The sequence below is a fragment of the Acipenser ruthenus genome, chromosome 4, assembly GCF_902713425.1.
Source record: "Acipenser ruthenus chromosome 4, fAciRut3.2 maternal haplotype, whole genome shotgun sequence".
Classification (NCBI taxonomy): domain Eukaryota; kingdom Metazoa; phylum Chordata; class Actinopteri; order Acipenseriformes; family Acipenseridae; genus Acipenser; species Acipenser ruthenus.
The window spans coordinates 100,529,948-100,554,061 of record NC_081192.1 but is presented as its reverse complement, the minus strand read 5'-3'; the positions used below and the strand labels follow the sequence as shown (position 1 = coordinate 100,554,061).

The window sequence follows — 24,114 nt, the reverse complement described above, 5'->3', positions numbered from 1 at the left end:
ACTCAGTAACCACAAGGGGAGGCAATAACCCCCTTTTCTAACCGAAATAAAAAAAATAGGAAGACACTTACTACCCAGGAACAAAAAAAAAAAAAAAATTGTTACACGGTGATATTGCATGTCCCCAGACAGTAAATACAGATAAACAAATAGATAAATACGAATAAACAAATAGATAAATAGGAATAAACAAATACATAAATACCGATAAGTAAATAGATAAATTCAGACAAACTAATACATAAATTCAGGCACAATCATTGAAACTAGAGAGCTCCTTGAGTGGGCTTGTATTAATAAGCCAGACAAATCATAAGCAATTCAAAACTTACTAATATTAAAACAAAAACTATATTCAATGCACATTGTTAATGTGTGTATTCTCATCCTCCCAGTCAAAGAAGTGCATGCTGAGGAGATAGAGAAAGTATTAGGAAATGGAAACTACTGTGTACCCACCTGGTCACTAATGACAGGTAGTGTGTCCTATTAGTTTGCAGGATCGCTGTCTTGGTGACTATTGGAGTCTCCAGTATTACACACCACAAGAGAACCCTCTTGAATGTGTAGTAAAAGCACAGCAAAGAGTAAAAAGCACAGTGAAAGCGTGGGGCAGCATAGGTAAGGATTGTACAGCATATTAAAAAACAAACCACAGTAAACTAACCCTTATAAAATGTTCCCATAGTAAAAGCATAGCAAAGTGTAATAAATAGCAGAGCACTGTAAAGACCAGCGAAGTATAGTAAGGCATATTAAAAAAAAACACGGTAAGCTATGGTAAATGCATGGGAAAACATCACAAGACATCAAAATTTGCGTCCCGTAAAATAAATGCTTTTCCTGAATACAGCCAATGATACATTGAGGCACAAAACTGCAGTTATCATGAAATGCTTGTTATTGATTGTTTCTAAATCAGCTAATTGCTTAACTCATTTTAGATGCGATTAGATGAAGCTTGAAATGACAAGAATGCCTGGGCTTTCACCAAGGGGGGCCGCTAACAAAACCAACAGCTGCATTGTTAATAATACTGTGAGTGTCTATTTGGAAGTGAGCAAAATAAAGTAAAATGACTTTTGTTTAAATTGAAAACATAAACAAATTTGCTGCTGGTAACAATTTTGATGTTACACATGGATCTTTCCTGAAGCCCTTGTCGACCACTGGAGGTTATGGGAGGTGAAAGAAAAATGTCTTTGTACATTTTTAATACCCATTAAATGCCATTGTCCTTATTGGAGGACATGCTACTTTGTAATTGTTAGGAGCATTTTTAAGTGGAATCTACCTGTTATTTACATTGTCTCTTTAACTATATTGTTATGATAACTGACTCTAATGCCGAGAGCCACAACTTTAAATGTAACTGTTAATTCTGAAAATATACCCCTTCACATGCTTTTATGATGCCTCAATATAAAATAAGAAACTGAAGCCTAAAAAGTATATATTTCTTGGTGTTTTCCTACCCATGGTAGTGATAAAGATCCATTTTATATGTGTTGAGCTTCAAAGCCGGTGCAACGTTAGAAAATGCATCCCTTGGTCACATGAGCATGTGCAGTAGCTCTGTCGTTCACATGGGCAGCGTAGTACCTGTTTCAGTAATCCCCGCCTCACTCTTTTGCACCGTCTACTTATTATTTTTTGTATCCCGGCCTCTGTCAAATCATTTAAACTAGCGAGGTTCAGTAGAAATAGTTGTATTGCAACAAATAATTGTACAGGATGTTTCCTTTTTTAATTGCCCAAATAATTGTACAGGATTTATATTCTGCCTTCCTACTGTGTTAAGAAAGCCTCGTTGGGAAATAAAACAACATTTTCATTGGATGAAACAAAATAACACAAAATTCTTTCCCCCCAAAAAATTCTCCAGTTATTCTGTTTAAAATGTCTTTTCGAGCAAAATACAAAAACAATTCTCACTGGCTCCCGTTGGTCAATGCATGGTAAGATTGACAGAGGAAGCAACCAATGGTCGTCCCGATGCCGATTGGGTTGTATTTCTTCATGGGGGTCCTAACATATTCTGAAAAGTATTTTCTGTTTTTTTGGTCGCTCCAATACATTTTTCAAGTGAACATGTTTTTCTGTAAATACTGTTAAATCACATTTGCTGACTGTTGTGATCTCAAGTAAGTTTTTTCGAAGGTATGAACAGAAAATAGGAGGCACTTTTTTACACAGAGAATTGTGGGAGTCTGGAACCAACTCCACAGTAATGTTGTTGAAGCTGACACCCTGGGATCCTTCAAGAAGCTGCTTGATGAGATTCTGGGATCAATAAGCTACTAACAACCAAACGAGCAAGATGGGTCGAATGGCCTCCTCTCGTTTGTAAACTTTCTTATGTTTGTCTATGTTCTATATATTTTAATTTGTGATCTGAAGTAAGTTTATGTATTTTATGTTGTGGTCGTGCCGTTGCTTTACTTAGTGTTACTGTTAGCAGAGCGCCATCACAAAACAAGCACATTGTGAATGTATTCCTAGTTCTAAAAAAAATAATCTTGTCTGAACCACTTTTCCCACTATAAATGTGGGAAATATCTGCCTTGCTAATAGCATTTGTTCTTATGGCCTTTCAACTGACAACAGACATCATGGAAATAGCATAAAATCTTCTGGGAACATGTTCAGCGTGCCTTATGATGATACATTCATCATATTTACAGATGCATATGTTATTTTTATGTGTTATTGTGAATATATGAAAGACGTCTCCAAAACTGTAATGCTATTTTTAATACAACGTTGGTATTAAGTGATGCTTTTTTTTTTTTTAAAGTAAAGTTAAGTAAAATCATATTTTTTTAACTGGGTTTAATTTGTTGGGGTATTCAAAGTGTTTCTGTTGCTTCAGCTCTTAAAAACATAAATCATTAACATGAATCACTAACATGAACCCTGCATACCCTTCTGAGCTTTGTTACTGTGGTGGTGGCGGGGGGGGCGGTTGTGTGCATATTTCCATGTAAGCGTTGTGACGTCTATAAATGAACCCTGCAGTATGGGGATGCATTTTCTGCCTGGGATGCAAAATTTGGTACACAACGATGTCAGAAAATGCATTTTCTGGCTTGAAATTCCACTGCTCTGATTACAGGCATATCTAATTTGATTGTCTTCAAAGTAGGACGCAGCAGTTTGTAGCCAAGACGCAGGATTTCATTTTCTTCTGTGTAGAAATATTGACTTAAAATGTATCAAGGTACATAAATATAGCTTGAGTTCAGATTTTTTTCAAAGAAAAATCAATTTGGTACTTAATGGGTTAAAACATAAAATATTAAAATATGTAATTATGATTAAAAAAACACACACACACAAAAATACAATACGTACGGCAAATGCACACTTGAACGGTACAGTATATACCAATATACAACAAATAAACGGTTTTGTCAGTGTCAGTGTGAAGAGGGTAATTCTGTGTCACTAACAGCTTATCAGCCTGTAGCCGGTATGCAAGGTGCCTCGCTGGAGGAAGAAAACAAGGAGTCCTGTTTGAGTGTGCTGCTGTACTTGAATGGTCACAGCAGACTCAGCAGTTACCTCCTGGGTAGAAGGGTCAAAGCAGGAGGTCGCAGTTCATATAATTCAGGGAGTATTTACTGAGTGAAAGGTCACTGGGTGAAAATAGAAATAGTGCGCCCACAGCAGACGAAAGGGATGATGCATGGATAACCCATTAAAAAGATTCAAGGATTACAGGTGATAAAAAAGCCTGATTGAAGCATGGACGCGCTGGGAGCTGCATGCACGCTATAATAACGGAAGGGGGGTGGTGGGATAGGCTGGGGGTGGGGTAGTAAGCTGCAATGCTGACAAAAACAGACACACATACAGCGCTATATTCCCTGCTGCTGCTGCCAGACTGATCAATACTTGCATTCTGTGGTCTAATTTGAACATCTGAAGAGCTTTCAGTCTTGCAGTCTTTTTCTCCTTCTCTCCTTTATAACTACATTGAACAAGCAATACCCCACTGAGCTGCCTAGTCAAATCAAAAGTTTTTTTTGCTGCTGCATGCTTGCGTGCAAGGGGGTTGTGTGGGGTTGGGTGGTGTGGGGTGGTGTGGTGTGGTGTGGTCTGGGGTGGGGCTGCGTGGTGTGGGGTGGGGTGGGGTGGGGTGGGGTTGTGTTGTGTTGGGTGGGGTGGTGTGGTCTGTGGTGGGGTGGTGTGGTGTGGTCTGGGGTGGGGCTGTGTGGTGTGGGGTTGGGTGGTGTGACAGGCTGGCTCGCAGTGGTGAGGTTGATGACGTCAATGTGGTGCTGTGTGGGGTGGGGCTGTGTGGGGTGGTGTGGTGTGGGGTGGGGTTGTGTGGGGCTGTGTGGTGTGGTGTGGGGTTTTGTGGTGTGGGGTGGGGTGGGGTTGTGTGGTGTGGTGTGGGGTGGGGTTGTGTGGGGCTGTGTGGTGTGGGGTGGGGTGGGGTTTTGTGGTGTGGGGTGGGGTGGGGTTTTGTGGGGTGGGGTTGTGTGGTGTGGTGTGGTGTGGGGTGGGGTTGTGTGGGGCTGTGTGGTGTGAGGGGATGGGGTGGGGTGGGTTGGGGTTGTGTGGGGTGGGGTGGTGTGGTGTGGTGTGGTGTGGGGTGGGGTTGTGTGGGGCTGTGTGGTGTGGGGTAGGGTGGTGTGGGGCTGTGTGGTGTGGGGTGGGGTGGTGTGGTGTGGTGTGGTGTGGTGTGGGGTGGGGTTGTGTGGGGCTGTGTGGTGTGGGGTGGGGTGGTGTGGGGCTGTGGGGTGGTGTGGTGTGATGTGGTGTGGGGTGGGGTTGTATGGGGCTGTGTGGTGTGGGGTGGGGCGGTGTGGGGCTGTGTGGTGTGGGGTGGGGTGGTGCTGTGGTCACATGTTTCCTTTGCATCACGGAGAGTGTCTGCAAACATGGGTTAATGAGAGCAGCAGCACGGATTGCTTTAGAAAGATCCTGATGAGTTGAGGAGGAGTTTAAATCGGTGTGTTCATGAAATGTTCAGGAGCCCTGCCCCAGATTTCATGCCTCAGTCATATTGTGCTTCAGCATCCAAGAATGGGCAAATTATTGGTGTTTTATGATGAAGAACAGACCCCCACTGACAACTTTCCATGAAGAATTAGTGATGGTTATCGTTAAGTAATACCCTTATAAAAGTGCTCCATAGTAAAAGCGTAAAGAAGCATGGCAAAGCATACACAAGCATTGTACATGGTACGAAAGATATGGTAATGCATATTGAAAAGACTGCTAAAGGTAGGCTTGTATCTCTCTCTCGCTCTCTCTCTCTCCTCTTTCTCTCTCTCTCTCGGAAAGCTGATTCCTTCAGTCTTCAACAAAAAAAATACGGAAAGAACCAACAAATTCTCAGCACAATAAAAGGTGAATCAATGTTAATAAAACAAATAACCGTTAAAGAAATGGATTTGAAATCATTGCTGACAGCATTCCTTTCAGGCTTCGTATTTATCGTATTCCTTTCTTAAGGTCAATTCAAGAGAGCGTAAACAAGCCTGTTTAAATCTTTCCATTCTCTTTCAGTAGGAATGGCTCTAAACTACAGTGCAAGAGATTAGGTGAAGGTGGGCCGCCCTGAGGAGCTCCACGGTACACTGATTGATGTGTAAACTGCTGAAGCTCCGGTGATCCCGCATCACTCACAGCTCTGTGCTGCCTCTGAAACTGACCCTGTTAGCACAGCCTGACTTGGATCATTTGTCTCAGTGGCACTAAGGGGATTTCAAAACAGCTGTGAATCTGTGCGTTTCAAAACCCCAACACGCTGGGAACTGATGCTTATTTTGATTTGCCTCGCATACAGGCTGGGTGTCGTCATAGCGCAGAATGTCAGCTCATAAATATCATGAATACATTTTCTCGGTATTCACACAGTAATCAGTTTTCTTTTTCTCCCTCACCTCCTGAGCTTTCCTCGGCAATCATAAATTGCTACAAAGCGATGCAGGCTTGGTGACATTTACTTCTGCTAGCATAGCTCGAAAACTGGAATCTGTGCTTTCTTCAACCGCTGAGAAAAATGGTTACATTCAAAAACATGGCTTATGTGGATTTTTTTGCTTTAAGGCATCAGTCGTTTGGATTCAGAAGCATGGTGCTATAAATAATTGTACCAACAAAACAGAACAGACTGAAGAAAAACTAGCAACAGAGTAATGTCTTTGTATATTGAACTTTAAACAATATCATGCCTATAAGACACAAAAATGTTCTTTAACAGGAACATACATTAGCATGACAAATGCTTAGGCAGGTGGTATTCAGTTGGAGGTACATGATAAATGAGATGTTTAAAGTACTAATGTACCATATGGATATATACAAACAAAGGGGGTATTGGCACAGAACTAGCCATGGGGAACTCAATAGAACGATGCAATAAAAAACAGTGCTGAATGACTGAATGAGCTCAATTCAGCACTACTGTATGTGTATGTGGATATGCCACGAGCCCAGACACTATGCCAGCCCTGTATCCATTCAAGGGTTATTCATTGATAGGGTTTCTAAAGCACTTGGTCTGTTGCTTCAGAAGAAGGTGCACCACTCTCTGAACAAGGGGGTGGTGTGGTGCTGTGCACATGCTTCCCTAATGAGAGCAGCGGCACAGATTGCTTTAGCAAGATCCCGATGAGTTGATGTGGAGTTTAAATAGGTGTGCTAATGAAGTGTTCAGGAGCCCTCCTCCGGATACCATCCCTCAGTCTAAATAATTCAGTGGTCCTAGCACAGAGTGGCTACATTCAGTTTTGGCGCACCGCCAAAGTCTGATGCAATACAGTGTTGACATGATTTTACTGCATCCTTTATCTGCTGCACTCTCGCTGACAGATTACTTTAAAAATAAATGTATTGAATTGAATACAGATAATAATTCTTCACCAGAAAGAGGGAAGTGTACACTCTGTATCCTGCCTTAGAATGTCTCATAGAAGCCCAGATAAATCAAACAATCTCCTGTTTCAGGGACTTGGGCAATTGCACAATTCAGCTTACTCTATCGGTGTCATGTTTTTCTTTAAACGATTTTAAGAAAGGGGAAATAAACAGTATCGAAATACAATACAAGAAACATTCCACACATTCCAGTACAAAAGAGCCGCAGTGTTACACCTGGCAGCCATGTCAAAGGGATATGGATATTTATTAATCCAATTCGGTTAAGCTTTATAGTGCCATGTAAAAGTTGTGAACCCTTTGTAAACACCTGTTACCTGGGGTATAGTTTATAATACAACACACCTGCTTCAGAGAGATAATTTACAACCAGAACAGGCTATATTTGTGTTGGCAGCTCTCATTTAAAAGCTAGATTGTCTTACCGGTTCCCTGGGTTCTTGTGAAGTGGCCATATACTGTATATGCAGCGTTTCATTTCAATTCCTGTCGGATTAGTGCTCTCACAACCTCCTGGCGCAAGGTTCTCCAGAGGCCACGGCATTGTGAAATGGCTCTACTAAAATCTTGCATTGAGGGGTCCCCGAGTGGCTCACCTGGCAAAAGTGCAGGGCTAAAATAATTGGGTGCACTAAATTAAAAAATTAAAAAATAATCTTACACTGGGCAGGGTGGGTTATAGTTTATTTAACATTTAAACAGAACTGTGTGAAAGAGCTTAAGAAACTTCGCCCTACTATTAAGACTCTCATGTGATTAAGACCTCTGTTTCAAAGCCAAGCTGAAAAATTCTATCTATACTCGTAAGTTCCATTAACAATGTAATTGCAAACAGACCCTCGCATTCCTATTACATTTTTTAATTTGGGTTGAACCTATATGAAGTAACCATTATTTAATGACAAATTCAACCCTTATTCCTATTATTGATCCTGGTCTGGATTCAGTCTAACTCGTGTTGTGTTGTCTAAGCAGCAGGGCTGTTTCTAAAGGGTTAGCCACAGCTTGTAGAAAGCGGTGAGTTTAGAGGGGAACGGTCAGTTGCAATTAACCTGCAATTACACCTGAGGTAAAGACCTCTTTTACTGAAGACAGCTTCCCAAGTACTTTTAATAATGCAGTTAAACAATAGCCTCCTCTCAGTTGTAAATTTTCTTATGGTTATTTATTATTATTATTATTTGTTTATTTAGCAGACACCTTTATCCAAGGCGACTTACAGAGACTAGGGTGTGTGAACTATGCATCAGCTGCAGAGTCACTTACAACTACGTCTCACCCGAAAGACGGAGCACAAGGAGTTTAAGTGACTTGCTCAGGGTCACACAATGAGTCAGTGGCTGAGGGGGGATTTGAATCGGGGACCTTCTGGTTACAAGCCCTTTTCTTTAACCACTGGACTACACATTTATGTAAAAGATTGTAAGTAATGCATTTAAACAGGATGACAAATCAAACAATGCTGTATAAAAACAACAGCCTATACCACTCCAATGCATTTTAGAAATAATAAAAAAAAAAAAAAATCAATAAAGTCCTGATCCCAGAATGGCTCACCTGCTAAAGGTAGGACCATCAGGGGAATGCAGGTTTGCATCCTGGCTGTGCCAAGTTGCCAATCTTGTCTTGGGATTTCAATGCCGATCTTGTCTTGGGATTTCAATGCTGATCTTGTCTTGGAATTTCAATGCTGATCTTGTCTTGGGATTTCAATGTGGCAGTGGTTTGGGATTTCAATGCTGATCTTCTCTTGGGATTTCAATGCCGATCTTCTCTTGGGATTTCAGTGTGGCAGCGGCTTGGCGCACCAGCAAGTTAGGCAGGCAGAATCAGCAGGGACTGTTTCTACTCAATACAGCAGCCCCTACTGGCCGGTGAGCTTTTAAAAGCATACAGCTGCAGGGCTGGCTTTTGTCCGCCACGGCCCAATAGCTCGCTGGCATCGGCTGTCCAGATACAGGCTGCAAGGTAATTGGCTTGGCGCTGTGATTCTGCCACGCCCACAGGTCTTCACAATGGACTGATGTTACTAGTCACCTGGCACCTCATGTTTCCAATGACATGAGGTGGCTTGACATGCTGCATATCTACAGTCATAAACTGGCAGCATGAAAGTATTGTATGGAATTGTGAAATCTTCTCATTCTGCCATACAGTCTGACAGCATCTGTTCGAGGAAAAGGCTTTCTCCTCCGTGGCGGCTGTTCCTGGTTTACACAAAGCTAATTCTTTCGATCAGGGTTTCCATTAGTAGCCGAACAGGTGAGATAAATGGACAGCTAGAAACAAATTAACAATGTTGCTGTTTATATTCTCCTTAAGTAATAAGTGACGGACAGGTTCCTTGATACCAATGGCTGTGTTATCAAAAAGTGGAACGTATTCCAAAAAACGTATAACTCGGAAATGCTTTGAATTTTTGTCCTTAAAACAAGTTATATTTCTGTTTGTTATATTGGCTTTTATTCTCTTTTTGACTGCAATTGTTTTTATCCAATAATTATACATTGCAATCTTTATTGACTATTGATATAATCATCACCATCAGGATCATCATGATAATAATAATAATAATAATAATAATAATAATAATAATAATAATAATAATAATAATGATAATAATAATAATAATACGTCATTAGTTACAGTTAAAAATGCCTTTCTTTCTTGAACTGTCTTGATTGTAAGACTGAAACACACTGTGCCAGCTGAGAAAGTTATGTGCCAGCTGTAGAGTTGTGTGTCAGCAATCTGTGCAGATGTGCAAATGTACTGTATGGTATCCAGCAGTAACTATCACTGTGCCCTGGCAAATTCAGTTAATACTTCACGGGACAATGAAAATGTTGAAAAGGCAGTAGCTAATAAAACCAAAAAGAAACTAGCGCCCTGCAAAGACTAGTTTAACAACGTCACAATTGTTTCATTCCTCTCAGAATGCCTGCTTTTGCGCTTACTTCAAACTATAGCCAGTTTGTCTAGTTGCGTTACCATGTTTCTTTTAAGTACTAATGAACTCATTCCCTAGTTGTCAAGCCTTGCAAGTTTGACTTAATAGTTTGAGAAGGTCTTTTTGAAGTATAAAGGCCTGCCAGGGTCATCTGATTTGCTGTCTCCTCCCCCAAACACATGGCCTTGTACCTTCTCCAGGATATGATTGCACATTTCCGATTGCACTGAAAATAAGAGAGTTTAAACTGGCTTTCACGAGAGATAAAAATGCAAGGAAGAAATGCTCAGATAGGTAAATGTGGTTGCAGGAGGTGATGGGGTACAGCTTGGATACTGACCGAGATGATGTCTTTTCACATGCTCAATCAGTCGTAGGGTTACCAGAAGTCCTGGGAAAATTGGAATAGTCTGTTTTGAGCCTTCATTTTCTGTCTCGGTCAGAAACTGTAAAATTATTAAATTGTCTCGGTTTTGCTATTAAATTTACATTTTACATGTTTAAAAGGTAATAGCTGATCTATTTTTTCTAACCTGGCTTTTTGTACATTTAACATGTTTTGGTCAGATGACAATGAATTGTTTCTGGTATGTTTGTAAGTGTTCGGTGGATACCCCTAATCAGGTTGATAGTGCGCGAGAAATACACTCTCAACTTGATTAGAGGTAGCCACTGAATAGTTATAAATATACAATAAGATTGTTAATAGCTTCAGAGTTGCTATGGCGTCAATGAATTGGAGGAAAAAAAAAAAAAACTCAGTTTTTCACTCTGAAAATTTGGTAACCCTATCAATCTGCTTTGACAATGCTTCAGTTGAACCATTCTCCCAGATTGAACCATTCCAGAACAGGAAGCACAACTTTCTGCAGGAAGATTAGACATGTACAATAGAAGAAAATAGATGTCTGGGGTCAGAGGTTGACTAAAATACCTGCAGGCAATCGTCTTAAGGATTCCTAGAACAGCCACCAGCGCCCACATCCTTGTCGACATGTTGCAGTGATTATTAAAGAGCCAACAGTCGAAAAGGACAAGGCCAGCTTTCTAGGAGTATTTTTAACTATAGATGATTTTCATTGGTGGAAAGAACTGGTGGGGGGAGGGGGGGGCGGGGTGGACTTAATCTGATCAACTGAGCTGCAATGCTTATCACAGGGAGACAACTGCAGATCCACATGATGACTGGGCAACATAAAGAATCCATTATCTTTAATGTTTGGATTACATGTGTAATATGCCATTTAAATGGTTTTTTTTTTTTATCTGTATGTTTCCCTTCAGCTATGCCTGATGCCTGCATGTGTTCTATAGAAAGTCATGTGGGGCCCTTTCACTACCTGCTCCTAAAGTATAGAATACGGAACACGTGAAGTGAAGCTAAACAAGCTTTACACGAGTAACCCAGAAACCCTTGATGCCAGTGCAGCTCCAAAGTGACAGTTTAAATCATTAGAATACCTGCAGCTTTTACTGCTTAAGAGGGCATTCAAAAAAGGTGTCTATTTTACTGAAGTGCCTTACCGGGACTAGTTTCGAAAGTGTCTTTGCTTCCATTCCAGTCCAGTGGTGTGCTGCTGAAATTCACTGAGCTCAAGGTTCTATAAGACGGTTGTGAAGAGGCCACGTCGAAGATGCATAGTAAAGATCCGCCAGGTAAAATAATCCCTGAATTAATTGATTTATTCATTTTTATTAAGATAAAAAATGAAACACTACATATATAATAACTGGTGAGCAATGATTTCAATAGGCTCATTAACAACAGCAACAGGGTGCCACCCCAGTGTGAGCCAATAACTCACTGACACAGACTAAGTAGAGTGAGCCCCTCACAACAAGCAACACAGAACTTTAGAACTCTAGCAGGAAAAAAATTGCACACCAGAGACTAAAAAACACTGCACTGGGTAGTGTGTGATGAATGAGAATTGAATGCCCACCCTCGGGGTTTATGTAGCATCCCACCCCTTGGGTGGGCATTAAATTATATCACATACTACCCCATGCATTATTCTTTCTCTCTATATATTTTTTCTCAAAGTGTACAAACAGCTTGAATAGCATAAATATTTATCAACCAAACTTTACCTTTACGAATCCCATTAAAGACTGAAGGAATCAGCTTTCCAAAGACTACAAACAAGTGCTCTTTTCTGTGAAAATAGATCGACGTGCATCTCCTTCACCGGCAATAAACTCATTTGTGACTGCTGCTAGAAAGTGGCATTTATTTGGCAGCCTCTGTCCGTATTCTGGACAGACTGAGCAGTGAATAGAACCGTCTAGCTAGAGTCATTACTGCGAGTACGAAATCTGCTGAAAACACTGTTCCATTAGACTTGGTTCAAAAAATCCACTTGACACCACAGGCTCTTAGTGTAATGCACTGCTATTAAACCATTATTTTTGTCTTTCCCCTAAACCTTATCTATAGAACCGGAACTTGAAAAGATAAACAGTCCAACGCCAGCATTTTGGATTCCATTTCTGCAGGTGTAAATGATTGATTTTAGTTGTGGGCTCAATAGCACCGTACCCTGGGCAGTGGAAGCACACAGCAGCTTATGCAGACTGAGGTCTGATGCTTTTAAATGTGTTCAGCTGTAAGCTTTGTATATTTCTGAAACTGATTTTTGAAAAGATGTTTTAATAAAAAGTGCCTCTGCTGTAAGAATATATTTAAGAGGAGCATTTAGTCTTTAATTCCATTAATCTGTGTTGGTTTGTATCTGTAATCCATACTGGGACAGTACTACTGTTTTCTGATATTATAATAAGGGCCCAGTTCATTTACATATATTATTTGACATGTAAAGCATACCAATAAACTACCACCTCCAAAAACCAGATTGTATCATGGTACTGTCATCATGTTGTTTCATGAATCAGATTATAATTTATTTTAAAAAGAAGCTGTCTTTGTGAAACACCAGGATGATCCCAATTCTTTTCAGTATCTGCCCTAGTTTTAAAACCAGACTACTTTCATCAGGGAGCAGTGAGATCAGACCACTAATCTTAAATACACTAAGACAATAATCACAAGTCAAGACTGCTTTGTTGATGTATTTTATTGTGATATGGGGAGTCGGGTAATAATAAAAAAAAAAAAAAACTATAAAAAATGACCACGAATTAACAGGGAACTTATAAAAGGTGTAGCCTTGCATTAGACATACAAAGAAACAAATTGGCACACATAAAACATAAACAAGTATGTCATGAATATACTTTTGGCTTTGTAAAAGGACATTATACAGCATATTGGTTAGGGTAATCCTTCAATAAAACAGCAAAATCTCATGCTATTAGTCACACAGTTAGTTTTCAGATTCAGTAGCTTCATAATAAAATGGGTAACGTTAAAACTAACTTGAATATGAATGCAAAGATAAACAACTTGCATTTGTTTTTGTTCTTGGGGTTTATCTTGCCAGACAAGCTGAAATGTTAACGTAATACTTTTCAAAGAAACCTCAACACCAAACAGCTTCACTTCGAGCTTTCAAATCTTATCAACCTTCCAAATTATTTTTCATACTAAAATATATTATTGTATTAATACAAACTACAGTATTATACACTACATTGTGTAATAAATAACCATAAAGAAATATAAAAATAAGACACATAAATATAAAAGTTTTCTAAAACTAAACTGGTACATGTATCAGTGTGTATGGTATTAATACTGCCATTCTTTAAAACATACAGTACACATATTTTTGCATGAACATAACAAATAAAAAATAAACCCTAAAAGATAAAACAGAATTAAAAATAATACTGACAGGTAAACCCAGCTAACACTTAATATTTTGGGACCACATTTACCAACATTTGTTATTTGAAGTACAGGCTAGCTTGTCATAAGCTTGAGGCAAGTGCATTACTTATCCAAAATGGACAGATATAATGTGGCAGGAAGTTTATACAAAGCTTTTCCTTAGTAATTGAGACTTTTTTTTTTCCTTTCCAGGCATTAGCCAAACCAGAATTCATGCAGCACTTATACATAAAAAAACATAACAGACCTCACTTCACTTTGCTTGGTGTATTTAAAACAACATCTGACAAGGCTTGAGACAATGGTCAACCAGACTATTTGAGTGAATACGGGTCCTGCATTAAAACTGGCGATGGCCATTTATTGAAAATAACACTGTTCAATGGCACTTACAGCACAGAGGTCTTGCAATAAGTCTGGGGGATTCAACAAATGTCCCTCACCTTACTTTATTTGAACTTTGAACACTGACTTGAAAAAAGAACAAAAAAACACTGGCTTTGATAGTCTGTTCCCTGCATGGAATTTCTCCTTACAATATCAATCGCCGCATTGATTTATTTTTTGTCCCTGACATCTTTAACTTTTCTAGGACTCGCTTTTTTAAGGCTAACAATCCACTTAAACAAATGCTATTCTAAACTATGCCCTAATGCAATAATACTGAAGGGTAGACAACACTGAAGCATGTTGCTTGTTTCTGTAAACCAGGGATTCTGTAGTGCAGAGGTTTTTCTTTCTTTCTAACTTAATAAAATACTGATTTAGCAAACTTCGTTGGCAATAAAAAGGTATAGAAATCTCTCCCAACTGTACAGCTTAAAAGGTTATAACATGAGTGAAGAAATTAATAACACTGATAAAAGAAATGATCCAGGATGTCTTTGTAATAAAACATCATCTAAAACCTGTTGATTCTAGCTTTCAAAGTCAGTATATGCAACTTTTTTTTTTTTGTTTTGTTTTGTTTTTTGTTAAACTTCCTGTATTTTTACAAACTCCATTTCTAACACTGAAAATGCTCCTGTGGAAAAGTTACTAGTTTTCGAGATTCAGGCACACCTGGATTTATACACAGTAGTGAACTGAAACACAGCATCCAAGCTACCGTGTTTTCAACAATAACATTTATATTGTATAAACGCTCAGTTTTTTTTGTAATTATTTTCTTCCGTTTCAGAAAAATAATCCATTACATTTCATATTTTATCTTTGTCACCGTCGTTTTTTTCTGGCGTTTTTTCCTCTTCTGAATCTTCCCTGTTAACCCCCGGAATCTCACTTGGTTTTTCGTCAGTGTCCATTTCCTTTTCACCTGCCCCCTCTTCGGTCTCCATTTTCTCCCCTTTCTCTTGCTGATGCTCTTCTGAATCCTCCCTGTTAACCCCCGGAATCTCACTTGGTTTTTCGTCAGTGCCCATTTCCTTTTCACCTGCCCCCTCTTCGGTCTCCATTTTCTCCCCTTTCTCTTGCTGATGCTCTTCTGAATCCTCGTGTTCCTTTTCTCCTACTTGCATATCTTCGCCTTCCTCCTTTGTCTCCGTCTCCTCCGCCGTCTCCTCCTTCGTCTCCGTCTCCTCCTCCTCTTCCTCCGTCTCTTCCTCCTCCTCTTCCTCCTCCCCGCGTGTGCTGCTTTCTCTGTCATCTGAGTCCAGGAGGGAGGGAGGGGAGGCGGCCCGACTGTCTGACATCTGCTCTCTGGGGAGGATCTCCCCTGTGGCTCCGGGCCCCTCCCCCTCCTCCTCTTCCTCGTTGAGCTCCGGGCCCTCGCGCTCCTCGGCCTCTCTCTTGCAGTAAGAGTAGCGGTGGTTCATGTGCTGCGAGTAGGAGCCTGAGTGGGAGAAGCGCTTGCCACACTTGTCACACTGGTACGGTTTCTCCCCTGAGTGCAGTCGCATGTGTTCTATCAAATGGTGCTTGTGTTTGAAAGCCTTGTTGCAGATTCCACACTCATGAGGCCTTTTACCTGGAAATTAGAAGGAAAAAAAAATGGTGTCAGAATCATAATTACGTGTGGCCAAATAAGAATACACCAATTACCAGTGTAATGACTCTGCAACGGGGTGCAGGACCTCTGCTGGTATTCTTGTTGTTGAGATTCATGTTGTATCAGAGGTCTCAGTCATCACATCCTGGTCTTTTTAAAACTGCTTGGAGTTTAAAGCACCCCTGTTGCCTCGATGAACCCTTTCAGTCCTGAATTATTTTTGTTGAGCTGAAGAATAAACTCCTTTATTGAATATAAATGAGAACAGGGCAAACAATGTATATTTTTACATATATTCATACACTACCTCAGCCTGGGACCTAGGAGGTTCCAGCGTGATTTCCGACAGCATACGTTAACCTACAGCGCTAAGATAAGGTGGGACCTTGCGGTCCATCTAGGACTGAAAGGGCTAACCCTTCACCACCATGTCTAGCCTCAAAGTAAATCTGGTTCACCCAAGTGTAAACAGTAACCCCTCCTCCTCCAACATTCTGTCTCTAGTGACAGTAAGTACAGCATTAAGAAAAAGAACAGATGTAGTATTTCTTAAATCCACTAGGGGCAGTGTTGAGGGGCAGGTAATTGGTCACACTTTGGGCTGAAAAGGAGGATAATGCAAAGCGAATGAAAACAGCTGGAGCCAAGCACAATGCTTCCATTTACAGAAAAGCTGCATGGAGATCATAAAGCATCACAAATATAAGCACACTGCAATCTTATTCATATTAATTGCATCCACCAGGTCATTCTGTTCGGGCATTACGGTTATCACTGCAAAACAGGGAAAAAAAAAAAAAAAATTCCAATAGGAACAAGCAGCTGCAAATCATCTGGTCTTGTCTTCCTGATAAGTATGAAGTTACACATCATATACCTAGTGGAGCACTTCATTGTATAAAATGAGAACTGCTTTTAAGAATGCACTGCTATCACTAAACTATTTTAAGCAAATCACCTGCAGTAAAAAGTAACTGAACATTAGCAGCTCATCCGTCGTCTTAAAAGCCAACGTTGTTTCATTTCCATCATTTCAGCAGTGTCTCGGGATCAAACAGCTGATACAAGTGGAAGGAATTGCAGTAAGCAGAGACTATTTTAGGAGGCTGTGGTATTTGCAATGAGACACTTTAAAATAATATTGGTACATACATTGAAAAGATAATTGAAATGAAAGTCTTGAACTGATTTGCAAAGGCATAGCACCCTTCTCCCCTCAAAATATGTAAACTTATATAAAGGAAACTAATCTTCAGGAACAGATAAGCAACAATGTAAAGAATAGAATGTAAATATCTGCAAGTGTATGTTGTGGATCAGTCATTTTAAAAAGACTATTTGCCCTACTGTATGTAAGGAAATGAATGTGATTCTGGAAATGAGTGCACACAATACCAGCTGCAATGTTAGTAAGTTTCCGTTTATTGATTCCAAGTGTCTAACCCTATATTTGGTATAAGCATGCCTAGGTAACGTTAAGCCATTTTAAAATTCCTGTCGCTTTCTCCTCTAGAGCTCTGCAGAAAGAAAAAGCAAAAGAACACAGCACACAGAACAGTTGAGTGTAATAATACATTGAAGTAGTGAGGTAATATTTTCCACATACCTGTGTGCTCATACTTGTGTCTCAAAAGGGAGCTACTCTTCTGGAATATTTTATCACACAGGTCACAGGCATACATGCCATGTTCTGTTTTTCTCATCTTCTTCCTTGGAGGAGTAGAGTCTGAGTCATTCTGATCTTCGACGGTTGAGACGCCCTCGGAGCTCGTCTCTTGTCTTTCCTCCTATCAATAAAACAAATCACCGCCTATTGATTTTTTTAAATTTGTGGTTTTTCTTAAAAGCCACCCCCATCTGATTTAGGTTTCAAAATAAAAAATCGGGGCTCCCGAGTGGCGCATGTGTCTGCAGTGTGAAAAGAAGCAGTCGGCTGACGGCACACGCTTCGGAGGACAGCGTGTGTTCGTCTTCGCCGCTCTTGAGTCAGCGCGGGGGTGGTAGCGGTGAGCTAGGCCTAAAAATATTGTTATAAATGTGTTTTAAAATTATTGGTGTTACTGTACACTCAGGAGTTAGAACACATTATCAGTATGCGAAATTACAGATTTGCAGGATGCATACATTTTTAAACATATTTTTGTCCTTGGCAATTTAAGTCACTTGACAATAAGGTCAATGAGTCTAAAAACTCCTCCAGTCTCCGTTTGTGTGACATGAGACTGGAGCAGATGCTCTCTCACCAGCCGATGCCTGCTATTCAGTTACAGCAGCATGAAGGCTCTTAACCACACTGGGATCTCTCAAGTTCCCTTTCTCCAAGCCTATAGCTGCACTGACACCAACTCTCTAAGCTACTGGAGACACAAAACACAGCAATGAAATCACGCTTGTAGAAATCCACCACTTTCTATTGCCTGCCTGCGCTACAAACTAACACGCAGGGAGGACATTTACTGTAATGGCACAAATCTTTTTTCTTTTTTTTTGTCAGGCTTCAAACTATATTGTCACTGTTCTGCACAGAAACGAGAATGGGGAATATCTCACAGTGAAACAAAACAAACAGTCTGTCCAACTAAACCTGGCATTACAGCAGCAGCCCCAAAACAAGGAAATGCTCTGCTACATGTACGAATGAACAGATCTACTATAAAACAGCACGCTCCAATGGGAACAGTTATATGCAGCATTTCTTCTAGCAATTGAGTGGCAAGGTTTATTTGGTAAATTCAAAGCAATCAAAATAAATCCTACAATTCCCTGACCTGTGTAGCACGGGGAAATGAGATTGGTCTCTGAATCCTAATGTACAACTGCCTCTATCTAGAAGTGGATACCTTACTGAGGATAGCCGCTCTACAGTAAAGATAGTCAGGGAAGAAGTACTTGGTACAGTAGGTGCACCGCAAAAGACAAACAAATGAATGGAACTGACCCTGTTGGAACTAAGCTATACATACATTGGCTGTGGCATTCACATTCCGGTAAGATTCTAATCCCAAGCACTCTCTCAATCTTCAGTGGAAAGAATTTCAGGAAGTACGTTGGTATTGTGCGCTGTATTTTTGGCAGCTATTCCGATCTCCACAGAATACATTGAGCCCGAGGAACAGCAGCTCATTTCGAATGCCTCTGAGGGGCTGGGGAGAGGTAAACTGTTCAGTCTCCACCCCTTTAAGACATTGGGAATCAGTTGCTGTTTCTTCACCAAACAGATCCAGAGGAGCTCTGCAAAGGAGCTGGTCCTGTGGAGTGCTTTCATTGCTCTACAGCTTCTCTTTATAGGGAGAAGTGGATAACTGTTACACAGTATTTACACAGGGAAACGCTGTGCCAGGGGTTCTTAAATGTCGCTAAAGCAGACAGGGTCTCAGTGTACATTCATATTCAAAAGGACGGTATTTCCAACAGCACAGGGCCTTCTAACACAGTAAAAACACCACGAAAATATAATTCTACCACTTGCGTAATATTGCACGTTCAAGATCTTTTCTGTCCATCTCAGATGCAGAGAAGCTGGTTCACGCTTTTATTTCCACACACATTGATTATTGTAATGGTCTGTTGGCTGGGGTGTCTAGCAGGGTCCTTCAGAGACTCCAGCTGGTACAGAATTCAGCAGCTCAGGTTTTAACTAGAGCTGCTGGATCTGAGCATATAACCCCAGTCCTGGCCTCCCTCCATTGGCTGCCAGTGAGGTTCAGGGTCGATTTTAAGATTTTACTTCTTACCTACAAGGCACTTAATGATTTGGCTCCTAAATATCTGGAAGACCTCTTACATGTTTATGCCCCTTCTTGCGCCCTGTGATCAGCTGATCTGAATCTTCTAGTGGTTCCTAAAGCTAGGCTGCGGTCGATGGGTGACTGGGCTTTCTCTTGTTATGCCCCATGCCTATCGAACTCACTGCCAGTCACTGTAAGGGAGGCTCCTTCTCTTCATGTTTTTAAATCTCGTACTTTTATACTAAAGCTTTTTAAATTATTATTATTATTATTATTATTATTATTATTATTATTATTTTTTATTGTATTGGTGTTGATTTTGTTTTTGTTTTCCTGGTTTTGTTGTATTGTTACTGTTGTACAGCGCCTTGAGATCTCGTGAAAGGCGTTTTATAAATTCAATAAATTATTATCGTTAGTAGTATTCAGTACTGAGCAACCAACACCTCTTCCCTCAGCGCCTAATCTTTCTAAATTCCTCTAAGTACTGAAGCTTGCTGTGCTTCAAGGTGGCATTACTGTCCTCTATTACAGGGACAAAAAAAAAAAGTTAAAGCTTTTTAGTTTTATGGATTTCTTTTTACCACATTACTGTCATTACCTTGCAACTCTAAAATATGTTGAGAGGTATTTAAAGGCCTGTTTACACACCTGGCTTCCATTCACTTGCACTGTTTTCTGCTGGGCTTCTGGTACTGCAGGACTGGTGTCCAAAGTGGAATATGTGTATGTAACCTGTGGAATTAGTATAGTCTGTTGGTTGGTACCCAGAGCCCTCAGACATGGGACACTGCTCTGGTCGCTAATGGCCACAATCGTAGGTAGCTGAGTGGTAACTGTGGGTATAGCAATGTTAATGGGGTTGGCACTTGGTGGGCAAACATAAACAGGATTTGGGCTTGTATTAATACTGTCACTTTGCGGCTGATCCTTCTTTGTGCAAGTTAAGTTCAAAGGTTCTTCTTGAACGGAGTAAACACTGTTTTGATAAACACTGCTACTGGTGGCCTGTTCCATTTCCTCTCTGGGTTGCTTTGGTAGTGATAGGTCAAGAGGTTCCGCCTGTGTCCCTTCCTCAGTGTCCTCTTCTGTCTTCACGAGCACAGGCCCGGTTGAAGAGAGATTTAGTGGTGATGGGGAAGGTGTGTTAGTTCTGGAGCTATTTGTTTTCACACTTGAAGGAGTTATTAAAATAACTTGGGTTTTAGTCAATTGAAGTGGCCTCTCTGTGGTTGTCGTGCTGTCCGGTATATCTCCTGCGGGATCTAAACTATTCTGAGTTTCATCACTCTCAGAAGAAATGGCCTCGTGTTCAGAAGGACTGGCAGCTCCCACAGGGATCTGCCCAGTCTGCATCTTTTCAAACCACTTCTTCACCACATCTAGTGGTAAGCTTACTGAATCGGAAATCTTCGAGAGCTCCTCTGTGGTAGGCTGTGCATTTAAGGCATAGTATGCCTTTAGGAGTGACAGGAGGTTCTTTAAGGGGGGCTGGCCGAGGGATAGACTTCCCTCAGCGGTGGGGGACGAAACAGTGGAATCTGTTTTCTCTGCATTCTCTCCATTAACCTGAGAAGTCAAAATTCCACCTTCGCTTTTCAAATTACAGTGCTTAATCTCCTGAAGTGCATCCAAACCACCTGGACAGTCATCGCACAGCAGACATGTGCTGCTACTGTTTTCAGACTTGGGAATTTTGCTTTTCCCAGGCTTAACAGTGAGGTCTTCGGGTAACTTCTCCGTTTTACAGATTTCGATGGGGCTGGGGTTCTCCTTCTTCAAGCTCTGTGGCAGAATCTGGACTTGGCTGGGCTGCTGCTCCAAACTGTAGTTGATGATGATTTTGGTTGTTCCATCTTGATCGACCAAAGGAAGACTGAATGCTGAGATGAGGGAATGGCCCCCTGGCTGGACTCCACCTTGTTCTTTGGCTGCATTGGCGTGGGCGCTCTCTAGGACTTGACGGATAATGTTCCCATCTACGGCTACCTTAAGAACATTCTGAATGTCGCTTAGGTTGATGCTGATAGGCGAGACCAGCCCAACAGCTGGCAGGACCACAGCTTGCACCACACCCTGGGGTGAAGCCGTGGTCTGCAGTGGAGTGCCACCGTTGAAAGCCCCGTTTTGCAAAGGCGTGGCACAGCCGATTCCAGAGGTCACCACTATTGGTTTGTACTCGTAATCCACAGGTTCGATTTTGATTTGGTTGACGGGAAGCTGTTCTTGTAAAGGCTTGCTGTTGTCGCCCTTCTCCCGGAGCTGTGTTCTGGCAGGGGTGCTGGGGGATGAAGAGAGGGATGGAGAAGGGCACTGAGATGTCTTGCCCGCCGGCCGAGGCCGTCCGTTCACAGGCATCACACCAATGCATTTCTTACTACTAATGTGGGAGCTGTAAGAGCCGGAGTGGGAAAAACGCTTCTTGCAGTTTGGACATTCGTATGGCTTCTCCCCTGGAAAGAACGAGAAAGAATGGGAATAAATACAACTGCTGGGACATTTTGTGACTCACCACTGAATCACGTGTTAAGCTCGGGTTGACAAATTCCATTTTATAATGGTAATTAGGATGCAATCATTTTAAATTGTGTGAGAAAAAAAGCTACTCATTTTATGCCAGTAAGACAGCAGTTTTGTAGGCTGAACCATAACTAGTTACCAGGATGACTGCAAAATGTTTTAGAAAAGGGATTTACTAAAAACCGTATTTACTCAAATTTAAGTCACACTTTTTGGACAGAAATAAAACTTCTAATTTAGGGGGGATTGACTTTTTGATTTAGGGCTTTTCAGTTAGGGGACCAATTTACATTTGCGCTTATCAATTATTCTGGCATGCTTGAACGGTAGCTACTGTACACAGTAATGCCACTACAGCAATTACTCCTGATACTGGTATATTACAATGACTACATGGAGAACTTCACACAGATTTTATGATGCAGCTTTTGAAAGAAAATTCATATTTTTTTCTATTTTTGCTTATTGAATGTTACAGAAAGTCACATTGGTCAAATTAAACAAATGAGGACAATAACGCTGACTGAAATAAAGTTACAGGTAATTTACTTTTTTCCAGCTACCATAAACTGCAAGGACTGCCATTCAATACACTGAAAGGACTGAACTGTACTTATTTTCTTTTCCCATTTGTAATAGTTTGTGACTTACTCTGGTGCTTTAATGTACAGTAATACAGTGTTCCCTGCTGGCACCTAGAAATTAAAATGTAATTTAATCATTAATTATTGTGTTTTTATCATTAAGAGTTAAGTGCGACTTGAATTCAACTTTTTTTTATGTCTTCAAATTTTGGGGTGCGACTTGAATTCAGGGGTGACTTAAATTTGAGTAAATACGATATATATATATATATATATATATATATATATATATATATATATATATATATACAGTGCCTTGCAAAAGTATTCAGACCCCTGACCAATTCTCTCATATTACTGAATTACAAATAGTACATTGAAATTTCGTTCTGTTTGATATTTTAGTTTAAAACACTGAAACTCAAAATCAATTATTGTAAGGTGACATTGTTTTATGTTGGGAAATATTTTTAAGAAAATAAAAAACTGAAATATCTTGCTTGCATAAGTATTCAACCCCTGTGCTGTGGAAGCTCCCAGTTTACACCGATGAAAGAAATTGCCCTAACGAAGACACAATTACCTTACCATTGGCCTCCACCTGTGAACCATTAAAGTTGCTGTCACATTTTCTGGATAAAAACCCCACTGTTGAAGGATCATTGGTCAGGCTGTGAATCTGAAGGAAAATGAAGACCAAAGAGCATTCTACAGAAGTTAGAGATAAAGTAATACAAATGCATAGATTAGGGAAAGGGTACAAAATAATATCCAAGTGTTTGGATATCCCAGTGAGCACAGTTGGATCAATAATCAGGAAGCTGCATCACACCACCCAGGCACTGCCAAGAAAAGGCCAGAGAGGCCAACAATCACTTTGAAGGAGCTACAGAGTTCAGTGGCTGGGAGTGGAGTAATGGTGCACCAGTCAACCATATCAAGAGCTCTGCATAACACTGGCCTGTATGGGAGGGTGGCAAGAAAGAAGCCGTTACTCAAAAAGTACCATCTGAAAGCACGTCTGGAGTTTGCCAGAAAGCATGAGAGTGACCCAGCTGCGATGTGGGAAAAGGTTATGTGGTCAGATGAGACCAAGATAGAGCTTTTTGGCCAAAACTCAAAGCACTATGTGTGGCGCAAACCTAACACTGCCCATGCCTCAAGACACCACCATCCCTACAGTGAAGTATGGTGGTGGCAGCATCATGCTGTGGGGATGCATCTCATCAGCAGGGACTAGGCATCTTGTTAAAATTGAAGGAAGAATGGATGGAGCAAAATACAGGGAAATACTGCAAGAGAACCTGCTTCAGTCCGCTAAAAAACTGAAGCTTGGGAGGAAATTCACCTTTCAGCAGGACAATGATCCCAAGCACAAGGCCAAAGCAACATTGGAGTGGCTCAAGAACAAAAAGGTGAATGTCCTACAGTGGCCCAGTCAAAGTCCTGGTCTCAATCCCATTGAGAATCTGTGGCACTATTTGAAAATTGTGGTCCACAAGCGTCGTCCAACCAACCTGAACAACCTGGAGCAAATCTGCCAAGAAGAATGGGCCAAAATCACTCTGACACTGTGTGCAAAGCTGGTACATACTTACCCCAAAAGACTTAAAGCTGTTATTGCAGCGAAAGGTGGCTCTACCAAATATTAATGTGTGGGG

At 40.8% G+C, this 24,114-nt stretch overlaps 1 protein-coding gene across 7 annotated transcripts in view; it reads right to left on the bottom strand.

Moving 5' to 3' along the window:
* Positions 1 to 12,903: 12,903 nt before the first annotated feature.
* LOC117971028 (zinc finger E-box-binding homeobox 1-like) overlaps positions 12,904 to 24,114 on the bottom strand; it is an 84,365-nt gene continuing 73,154 nt past the window's right edge. For all 7 annotated transcript variants that reach the window (XM_059023243.1, XM_059023242.1, XM_059023246.1 and 4 more), the window contains 3 exons: positions 20,001 to 21,802; positions 17,228 to 17,408; positions 12,904 to 15,600 (listed from right to left, as the gene is read on the bottom strand). In XM_059023243.1, coding sequence (XP_058879226.1) covers positions 14,834 to 15,600; positions 17,228 to 17,408; positions 20,001 to 21,802 — 2,750 coding nt within the window. In that variant the 3' untranslated portion in view covers positions 12,904 to 14,833. The remainder of the gene's footprint in view (positions 15,601 to 17,227; positions 17,409 to 20,000; positions 21,803 to 24,114) is intronic.